At 38.6% G+C, this 10,780-nt stretch overlaps 1 protein-coding gene across 3 annotated transcripts in view; it reads right to left on the bottom strand.

Annotated features, from left to right (window-relative positions):
* Nucleotides 1–10,780, bottom strand: part of Depdc1 (DEP domain containing 1) — an 18,329-nt gene extending 7,549 nt beyond the window's left edge. Inside the window, exons 1-8 of one of the 3 annotated variants that reach the window (XM_063258547.1) lie at nucleotides 10,613–10,739; nucleotides 9,410–9,461; nucleotides 8,565–8,830; nucleotides 5,164–5,320; nucleotides 4,344–4,459; nucleotides 3,813–3,943; nucleotides 2,964–3,011; nucleotides 417–557 (exon numbers count right to left, since the gene is read on the bottom strand). In XM_063258547.1, coding sequence (XP_063114617.1) covers nucleotides 417–557; nucleotides 2,964–3,011; nucleotides 3,813–3,943; nucleotides 4,344–4,459; nucleotides 5,164–5,320; nucleotides 8,565–8,797 — 826 coding nt within the window. In that variant the 5' untranslated portion in view covers nucleotides 8,798–8,830; nucleotides 9,410–9,461; nucleotides 10,613–10,739. Of the gene's footprint in view, nucleotides 1–416; nucleotides 558–2,963; nucleotides 3,012–3,812; nucleotides 3,944–4,343; nucleotides 4,460–5,163; nucleotides 5,321–8,564; nucleotides 8,831–9,409; nucleotides 9,462–10,612 lie in introns of all 3 variants that reach the window. The other 2 variants (XM_003478821.4, XM_003478820.4) reach the window with 2 other exon arrangements.

Below are 10,780 nucleotides of genomic sequence, written 5' to 3'. Positions count from 1 at the left end.
TCCCATGGCTGGGCCTGATAACTGATCAGAGCCACCAAAGCTCACTCCTGAATCCCTTGAGCGGCTACAGTGAACGGGGAGGGGTCTGCAGGAACCCTGGGGCCTGGCTTACAGTTGGCGCCTTGAGTTGAGGACAACCTGGTGGAACTAAACCCCTGAGCTGTGGTTGGCTCCTGGGAGTCAGCATTTCAACAGGAAAGAGCAGAATACTGCAGATGCCGGTCCTAATGGTGTGGGAACCGTGCATCCAAGCCATGTGAAAACAAGACAGAACAGCGACTACAGTGTCACTGAATTTTAGCACAAGGGACACAGCCAGCCATTTCACATTCACCTGTAGTGCTACCTCTTTCCAATTTTAGGAAAACTGAAAATGTTAACGAAATGAATTTGAATAAAATAAAAGGCATACATACCCAAAATGTTCACAAATAATTCATAATATTCATATGTAAGTAGAGGTTCAGGGAGATGGAGAAAATAATCAGCAACTGTTCTGAACACATCTCGCTCAAAGCCAACGTAAGCTGGATGACACGCATCATTGCTTCTTGGCCCTAAAAAGTCAAAGGCAAAAAAAAAAAAAACCAAAAAAACCCCAAAAAACCCAAGCAAAATATATTTTACCTTAAATACAATTTAAAAAAGTAGCTTACGTCTCATGGGGAGTTAACAAATGTGCACAGGTCACTAGCATCTTACCAGGAATCCCACCTACCAGGCAAATGCCAGCACATGGTTTTACTTGATTATTTTAACATCTGAAATATCATGTATAAAGCAAATTCTTTAATACATTTTAAAAGTACTAGGGAAATCTATTTTAATAAGATTTTACTGTAATTCATTTTGTAAGGCAAAGATTTATGAATTATGCAAATAATTCTTCAAATTATCTTTTGTAAATTTATAACTTTATGAATTAAGTTATCCTGACATGAAGCATATCTTTAATGAATTTAAATATTCATTAATGATTAATTAATGAATTAAATTCATTAAATTATTTAACGAATTTAAATAATTACTGCCTCAGTATTGTTTCTTAAGCTTACTGTGGTTATGGAAAGAATCAGGTCTTAGAAACAAGACCTGACCAAATTGTATATATCAGGAAACTGAAGCTCAGAGTAACTTGTTGGTAGAAAAGTCCTTGATAGTGAAGCTAAAGTTAGTACTTAGAGCAGTGAAGTTTTCAGGTTCAACAACATTTGAAGTACGGTCCATTCATTACATAATATTACCAGAATTATTCAGTGACCTATTAAATATACAAATCTGAACACAGACTAGACTCCATCAAGATGAACCAGAAACTTAGCAATCTTCATTATAAGAAACCTCTGGGCATAGTTTTTAAAAAATCCTTGACCAGCTACAATTGGTGCAATCAGAATCCTTTTGGACAGTCTTCCTAGTGACCAAAATGTATTCACGTTTTAGAGTTATTCTGTCAAGTTAAAATCTTTCTTCCTTGAGGCAAATAATCTGTCTCCATACTTTTGTATGGTTGCAAAAGTCTATATGAATTTTATATAAAGTACATATTTTTCTAAGGAGGACATAAAAATATTCTCAATACATAGAATAATGTACATGACAATCACTGGAAAGTTTCCTAAGTCCCAATAAACATGCTCAGTGGAAACAGGACTGACAGCTAGAGAACTGGGGCTTGAGCTCTGGCTTCTTGGCATTAAAGGAGACTTAAGTCTTGGTTTTCTTCGTCTGGAAAAAAACAGAACCAGGACAGCACACTGATTACTGATTCCTCCGCCTTACAGCATTCCTAGGAAAGTGAAAGTCTTAATAGTGCCTCTGGTTAAAACATGGCGAGCTGTATATTTGGAACCATTTGTGAAGAGAAGGAAAGACACAGATTTTAAAGATAGATGTCAGGGAAATCCCGATTAGTGTGTTCATGAATTGTTATCCGTGAGCCTCAGAAGAATAAAAAGGCAGTTAGGGAAGGCAGGAAGAGAAGTTTAAAAGTCCTAAGCTGAGGATCAGGATCTTCATTTTTAACTCATACTAACTTTTGGTAACTTCAGTACTTATTCTGTTGGTCTGTCAGATTGACACTCAGGGAACAATAAAGGAATAAATATGCTGAACATTAATAAAACCCCATTAGTATTTTTTAAATACTAATTTTAAAAGAACCAGAAAATTGTATCTCCAACTAAAACTATTAAAATGTGACCTCACTTTTGATGATTCAGAAACATACATATTTATAAACTTCTAAAATTCATTTTGAAAGAAATTAGATTTTTGTTCTTGAGCTGATGAAAATCAACTTTCACTGATCACTATGAAAAAGCTTGATGAATAAAGGGCTGAACAATGACTGGGGATTAGTGACAACCACTTCTTCTCTTCATAAACGCAAGGGCCCTGGAAACAGGTGCTACAGAACAGAAGCGGGTTTTTAAGCACAGGGAGGCTGGGGTGCACGTTAGGAAGCCTGGTTTCCCAGGGAGCCTTTCCTGCTTCCGAGCTAGTTCACCTCCCAGCTGCCACGTGGACTCACTGGGCCTCACAGGGACAAATACTGCAGTGCAGATACCCAAGATCCTAAAACTCTCCAGCCTATGCTTGTATGATTTATGTGAATTAAGCCATAAATGATAAGCTTCAATTATCATATCGCCTTCTGTATAAAAAACAACTGAGGGTTCCATGTGTAACCGAGTCTACTAGACTTTCACTTAAACGTCAAGAGAATAGTACATTTAAATTTTATCAGGACTTTTACTTATAAATTGTCAAAAATTTATACTGCCAGGCATGGTGGTGAACGCCTATAATACCAGCACTAGGGAGGTTGAGGCAGGAGGATCAACACAAGTTCAAGACCAGCCTGGGCTACAAAGTGAGCCCAAGGCCAGCCTAAACTAAATAGGGAGACCCTGTCTCAAAAAGACAAACAAACAAACAAATGAATAAATTGCTTTACTTACAATTTGCTAGGCACTTCATGGCAGATAACACCCAGTGAGGAAGGTCTTCTACATATAAACAAAACAAAACATTGTTTAGTAAATCACATAATTTTTATGATTATCTATTAAAACTTCACAGTTATATATGTAATTATGTGCATATATGCATATCTGTATGTATATTACCAGTATTAAAAATTACTAGTTTCAACAGGACAGGGTCAGGCTTGTATTTTAAAATACAAAAAGCTTGAAAAAAAGAGATCTTCAGTTTGACTTAATCCACAATCCACCAAACAATTAGGCATTCCCAGACTAGATTAGTTGTTTCGGGGGATGTCCAGATAGGAATCCCAAACATTTTTCTTAATGCAATGACTTCCTGTTCGTTCTCACTTTGCTTCTGTCTACCCCTCTGCCATTTCGTCTGGGATGAAGTCAACTGGATCCGAGTCAGTAGGGCAACACATCCAGGGTGGCTTGCCTATGATTTCACAAGGCCTCCCACTTGAGTCTTACTCACTGTTAAACCTCAGCAATGCCTAGCACACAGTAAGCCCTCAGCACAAATGTTAGTGACCAATAATTTTTATTATATCTGTATACTCTTGAAATGCTTAATCTTGCCATTTAAAAACATGCATGAATCCATCCTAGTAGCTAAATAATTTCTTCTAACAGCATGAATACCGAGTTAACATTCCTCCACTGTTATTACTTAAGACATCTATGACGACAGAACGACAGACCCTCTGCCAGTTCTCAGTGAGAATAATCTCCTTTCTAGGCTGGGTCTTTCTCTGCTCCACTGCAGCCACCGTCTGTCTCTCAGCTCGACTAGTTCCCAGCTGCTTCTGTGGCACCAACCTGATCTGTCCTGTAGTATAACCACTCCACGCTTACTCGTGTTGGCCATGTTGTACATCACGTACTGGGGAATTACTTGGTTTGGATTTATGAGTTCTTCTAGGGATGGTACACACAAAATGGTTTGCAGGCTGAAAAGAAGAACACAAACTTTTTCTCCACAAAATAAAAATAGAGTGCAAATGTGAGCATGACTAGCAAACAAAGCCATCAGAATATTCTTTTCAATCAAACTGCTCAGGCTTAATACTTAGTAATCATTTTCCAACATACTAATCTTGTAACTGTCAAAGGCTCCAAAACAGACTCCAAATTATAGCCATGACTTTAATTCAAAGAAAAAGCAAATCATACTGAAAATATTTTATCTTTACAGTACTAAAGCTATGACAAGAATATTTATTAGGAAACATGTACGTATTGAATTCTAAACCTTGAGAACTAATCTGTTCTGATTCATGTGCATATTTTGATGAAATGTCAAATAACCTAAATGTTTTGGGAACTTGATTATTGCTTGTTTTTTCTTACTAGATCAGAATAACGTATCTCCAAACTTCTTCGACATCCTCCTGGCTTATTTCTCTATAATCTCCTAAGTTTTCTTGATCTTCTTTGATTTCATGATTTATTTTCTCTGTAGTTTCCTGAAAAAAGAATTACTTTGGTTTAACTCTTTATGCTCACATTAAGTACTACTGTACTTTTCAGCTGTGTCACTGTTATAAAAGACTAGATGCAGAGAGATCAGTCGAGGAGTTACATTGTGACAGTTTAGATCTTGACCATCACCAGAAGATCCAGGTGTCAAAGGCTTAGTACCTGGCCTGTAGTGGTATTTGGGGGAGATGGACTTTTAAAAGGTGGGGCCCTCATGACAGGAAGTTAGGCCGCTTGGACGCTGCCCGCTTCTCTTTTATCCCCAGCTGCCATGAGGTGAGCAGTTTCCCCTGCCACAAACATGAGCCTGTTCCACCTTGTACAGGTCCTACAGCACTGGAGCCAGCTGACGAGATGCAGAACCATGAGCCAAAATAAACCTTCCCTTGCTTGAAGGTGTCCTCAGGCCTTTTGTCATGGTGACAAAAGCCAATACATGAGGAAGAATAGTAGCCTAACAGAACACACATAAATCATACAAACACCATTTTCAAGTATGTTTTTCTGTCATTTTTATCATTGTTTCAATGGGTTCCAAATGAATTTGCACATGCATATTTAGAATGTTACATCCATTGGGGTATTTTAGTATGGGCTCAAATAGTAAAGGATCATTTAGTTTTATATGACTCTCTTTTTAACTACAGGGTAATTATATTTTAAACTAGTGGTTAACTGAAGAACATTTTACCTGAGAGAAATGTAAGCCATGCTTCTTGGGAGTTCTACGAGTCAAGTTTCGTAATTTAAAAACATTCTCTTTGTCTTTCGAAAAACTGTCGATGCTGCCTTTTCTCAACTCTGGATGCCTTCGTGGAAGTGATTTAAGTGGAGAAGTTGCAGGAAACCTGGTTTTAAGACAATATGTAATTAAATAACCTAAAATTAGAAACAATTTTCATAGCTGATTAATTTAAAAAATCATATGAAAAACCTGTTTTATTTATATTACTAAGGAATACAAATCAATTTTCCCACTAAGCCTTCAAATTAATTTCTTGCTTTCTTTAGTATATCCTGGATATCTGAATTTTATTCATGAACAACTCTGGATCACTACTGGATCATTTCTTTTTTTTTTTTTTTTTTTTTTTTGCCTTTTTCCTTTTTATCAGTACCAGGGATCGAACTCACAACTGCCTGCTTGCAAGGCAGGTGCTTATGCCGCTGAGCTAAATCCCCAACCCCTTGGATCATTTCTTTAGAGAAAGTGGTGCTTATGCACAAAATGGTCCTTGACAGTTTCTGTAATTAGTTATCTAGTTTACATATATATTTGCCTTTTACTTGGCTATATTTATTTCCTCTTGCTCCTTTGATTTTAATTGTTTTTGCTTCCTTTTAAGGTATACTGAAATAGTTCAAAGATATAAAACTACAGGAAACATAAAGGAACATTCATAAATGCAACCACCAAGTTATGAAATAGTTGATATCTGATCAAAAATTTCATTGTTTTTTAAGTAAATGTACTTTTTTGCTCATTCTTTTCCTTTCACTTCCTAAGGTAAATCCGATACTTATAAGTACCATTTTTCTTTCTTGGCAATGCTTTTAGTTTCAATAAACATTAGCAATATGTCATCTTATTCTTTTTAACTTCACAGTATCTTCTAATATACATAAGCTTTTATTGACATTAGAAATTCTTACTCCAGTGTCTTACAAATATTTTCTTGCATTCATTTTCCCTTAAGAGTTTGTTTTTGTACTTATGGATTCATGCTATTTATAATTCACAGCATTCTCATATATGTGTAGATTTGGCTTCTTGGCATTTAATTATTTTGAGCTAATTTAAGCCCAGATATTGGGCAAGGCAATTCTCCTTACTCTTCAAAATTGGTGTCAAATTCTATAAAAGTCTATATTGGAGCACTGGATAAAAAAGGCATTGGATTTTTATGTCAATTTGGGAATAGACATTTTTTGTGAAACAAAATTATTTGTAATCAGGGTATCTTTCTTCATTTATTTTCTTCAATAACAATCATGATTTTCTCCAATAGGATGTTATATAATTTCAGAGAGCTCTACCTATGAGTACTTCATTACAAAAGACTAGCGACAGTAAGGCCAGTTGAGGAGTTATACACAAATCCATGTAAAAAATAGTAACATAGTAGAGAGTATTCATATTGGAGAGAGAAGAGTCTGGTCAGACATACTAAGGTAGTTTTATAGACAGGTTTTATAATCATATTTAAAGGAGAGAACAAAGGGAAAGAAGGAAAAGCAACTATAGGGAAGGAAGACATTTGTTATGGTTTGACTAGATGTCCTCCCAAAGCCTTATGCAGCCATAGGTGGGGCTTTTTGAGGTAGCTGGATCAAGCGTAATGCTGGGATTGATTCATGGTGCAATGCTAGGATCAAAGACATTAGGGTTAGGAGTGTGAATGCTATCAGCTCTAAGTAGCCTGCATAAGATATAAGGATCAGAAAGAGCTGTGGCTGTCCCTTGCTTGTTTTGTTGCCTTCTGCTCACCATGAACTGTTACTCCTCTTTGATGCTTGTCTGCCATGCCGTCCTGTGTTGAGGGCCAGCTGAATATGGACTGAAACCTCCACAAACTGTGTGCCAAATAAACCTTTCCTCTCTTTAACTTTAAGCATTGGGTATTCTGTCTCAGCACAGCAATGAGAAAAGTAACCAAGACAATATTCATTTAGATAGGGGATGCAAAAAATAAAACATTAAGTTAGGGAGTGAGAGTGATTTTCTATATGCCATATTTTACGTCTAACAAGCAGTTGAAAAAAATGGATCTAAAACTCAGAAGCAATTTGGGTGGGAGGTTTGGGAAAGCAGGAAAAGGAGGTAGGCATGGTATAAGATTGCCCAGGGCGTAAGGAAAAGTGAGGACAAACAAAATTTAGAGATGAGTAACAGTTAAAGGATGAATAGTTCCAAAGGAGCCTCCAAGGTAACTGAAGAGTAATTAAGAAAGATTTATAAAGTGCTATATAGTACATACAGACAGACTACTCACATGCTTGTTATTACAACTGTAGTACGCAAATGTTTTTCTGTTTTTTAGGTCCTATGGTGTGTCTCTTCTGAAATGACACTGAAATTTCATTCCTAATGAACAGGGCAGAGGTGGTAGGACCATGCAAAGTTGCATAGCTTGTTAGAGGGATTCCTACCTTCCTTGAGGCAGTTCTGGTTCTGGCAGGACTGCATTAGCTACCACCAAATGTGAGTGCTCTTTGGGTTTTGCCTTCTGCATGTACCATGTTGCTCCAGCAAAGCAAAATGGCCCTCAAGGCCTTGTCTGAAGTCCTTGTCCAGTAATGGCCTTCTTGGCCTCCAGAACCAAAACCCCAAGTGAATTTTCTTTAATGAATTACCCATTCTCAGGTATTCTGTTATAGCAGTAGAAAATGGATGAACACAACAGAAAAAAATCAATTTCTGAGCTATTTTGTTCAAAAAGTAGTGAAAAAAAGGGACATTACAATTCACAGTACTACTTTAACGGCATACAACAAAGAACGTAAGCAGAGGTGAGAAAAGCAATTATACTAGCAGAAGACTCGGATGCCTCATACAAGATGCAAACTGTGTAGGTTTATTACATCGTCTGAAAAATGCGTACAGTGCTCCAAGGTGGGAGAACACTTCAAAAAGACAGGACCTGTCATGCACGGTTTTGGCACACTGCCTGTAGAAAAGGCCTGATACAATAGCCTGTGAAGCTATACTAGGGATTAAACAGGAAACACAGAAATCACAAAGCAGAGTTTCTGATGTAAGACAACTGCTTAAGACATATTCTCCTTCACCTACGCTTTAGTTCCTCTGTTATCTGTTAAAGTTTAATATTCTCTTATCACATGTATTTTTAGATTATATTAGGTTACATGTTATTTGAGGGTAAGGATCTATAGATTTGTCTTATAACTGCACACCTGTGAATCTAAAGGTCAGTAAAGGTACGTCCTTGAAATGCTATAAACTCACTGTTCTAAGGATTAACTGAATTAATAAGAGGTAGTAACACCTTTCAAAAGAAGCTGCTGCTATAGTAAAAGTGGAAATAAAATGACACTGTAGTTTCATTGTTTAGCTATACATCCATTCAGTACCTGAATAGCTGATTATTGTCATCGAGATTTTCTGATCCCCATCTGCCTTTGATATCTTCAATTACATGATTTTTAAGAAATTTTCTCAATAGTTGAATAGTCTGTTGCCTCGTAACTTCAGGACCAAAATTGCTATTATTTCTTAATAGGTCATAAAGCCAATCCACGGCTTCCCCTGCTGTGAAGCAGTTTCCGTATTTTTTAAAGTGTTGCCTGTGTTTTCTCAGGGGCATTCCTGCTCGGAAAGATGTGGTTACTTCATTCCACTGCAAAAGAAAGACAAAACATGTTAAAAGTAAACAAAAATGAAACCTTACTGATTTGAAATGCAAAAATAATTTAATACACATTTGATTACATTGTAAAAATTCTTGAAGAAATCATCTCATTTGTGCAACATAAAATTGATATCTCACTGATTTTGTTTTAGTAAGTTTAGTGCTATAGTAGTATTTTTAAGCAACAGAATTTTAATACAGGCAGTAATTGGCTGGTCAAATTATGTAGGAAACCTAGGAAGGAAGAGAAACTGCAGTGTACCGGTTTAAATTCTCATATTTCTGTTTTTTATTTCTAGTAGTATTAGTAATATGCTTGTAGCATTTGTGCCAAGCATTTAGCTTTATATTCCCCATTTCACCTTAACGCCCACAATTCTGTGAGTAGGTATTAGGATCACCTCATGTCTCACATAAGGAAAACCAACCACAGAGACATTAGTTTGACCAAGCTCACACAGCTAAGTGGTGAACCAGGCACTCAAATCCAGGGTTGACAGAATCTAGACTTTGTACTGTTATTTTCTGTGCTGCCCAAACAAAGCTTCAGACAGGAAGTCATTATACCAGCAAAACGCCTTCAATAACCGTCTCTAGCAGTCTCTCTTCTATGATGCTTCTATGGCGAACATAAAACAAACAGGTAAAATAAATCAGATGTAAATCCATCCCCTTTAATGAGCCTGCAACATATCTATATGTTAAAAAATAATGGTATGTTAAAAACTGCCCTTGAGTTACCCAAATTTCTAAATTTGTTAGACAACTAGGGTTGGTTTCCCAGCTGTGGCCTTACCACTTATTGTTTACAAACTTTTGTGTCTTCTCTGTTCCTCAGCCCCCTTATCTATAACAAGGGGACAACAGTACATATCTAATTGGCTTATAAGTAATGATAAAATGATTTCAATTGTGTAAGGTACTAATGGCTAGCAAATGTTTTTTTGTTCAGCATGTTCATACTACATTAATGTGATCGATTTTTAATAAGTTGACAGGACTACTTCATTAAGGTTCCTTCCAGTCATAAACACTTCCTGATATTGATAAACAAAATTAATAACTTACTGAGCAGAGAACTTCTTGTTAAGGTCACCATACCAGAAATATCTGTCTTCTTCTAGCTCAGTCACTTATTGTTTACGTGGTTTGGCGAGGTCACTTAACTTCTTTGAGCCTCAATTTCCACACTAGTAAAGTAGGGCTACCCACACGTGCTCACACTGAGAGGGCACTCCTGAGGGTGCCTTGCTTGTTACTCTATAGACACGCTGTCACCCCAGTGTCTCCCAGGACACCCCTCAGGGTGGCAACATCACCCACGGGGAGACGGAGTCTCATCGGAGGTTTAGGGAATCTAGGTCACATAACCGGCAGCAGCGTGTCCCTCAGGGCTGAAGTCGCTGGGCACCGCAAGGCCACACTGCAAGGGCACATCATGGTGTGCCTGGGTCCTCCCTGCCTTGCATTCCAAGGCCTAATAAAAGAAATCAACGAAGCCCCTACTGAGTTCTGCCCGATCTGACCCCCATGCTCTGGAGCCCGTTCTCCACTACTCTCTCGGCCCTCCGGGGAGGAAAACCAGCGATGGAAGCAGCTGCAGTCGGCATCCTACACCCGAGGTGACGGTCGGGGACCCCACACCCCAGGCACAGCTGTCGGCCCCCAAAGCCGCATACCGGGGGTCCTCGCGCTCCTTCCCACCGGCCCCAGGTGCCCGGGCCCATCCCTAAGTCGGCCCCGGGCCGTGCCCTCGTTCCGCGCCCTTACCAGCTTGGTGGCCCGGTAGGGCCCGGGAGGCCCCCCGCGACTCTCCATGGGCTGTCAGCGCGCCGCGGCGTCCATGGCGGCGCTGGGGACCCCCCGAGACGCAGCTCCGACTCCAGCGGGCCTGCGCACAACTGCCGGCCCGCGACTGATTCGAATGCCTCGGAGCGC

This window comes from Cavia porcellus, unplaced genomic scaffold, assembly GCF_034190915.1.
Source record: "Cavia porcellus strain 051 isolate PalLab524CR breed Dunkin Hartley unplaced genomic scaffold, mCavPor4.1 scaffold_1, whole genome shotgun sequence".
In the NCBI taxonomy this organism is placed as follows: domain Eukaryota; kingdom Metazoa; phylum Chordata; class Mammalia; order Rodentia; family Caviidae; genus Cavia; species Cavia porcellus.
Note: the sequence above shows the minus strand (reverse complement) of the source record. Positions and strands in the feature narration are given on the sequence as shown.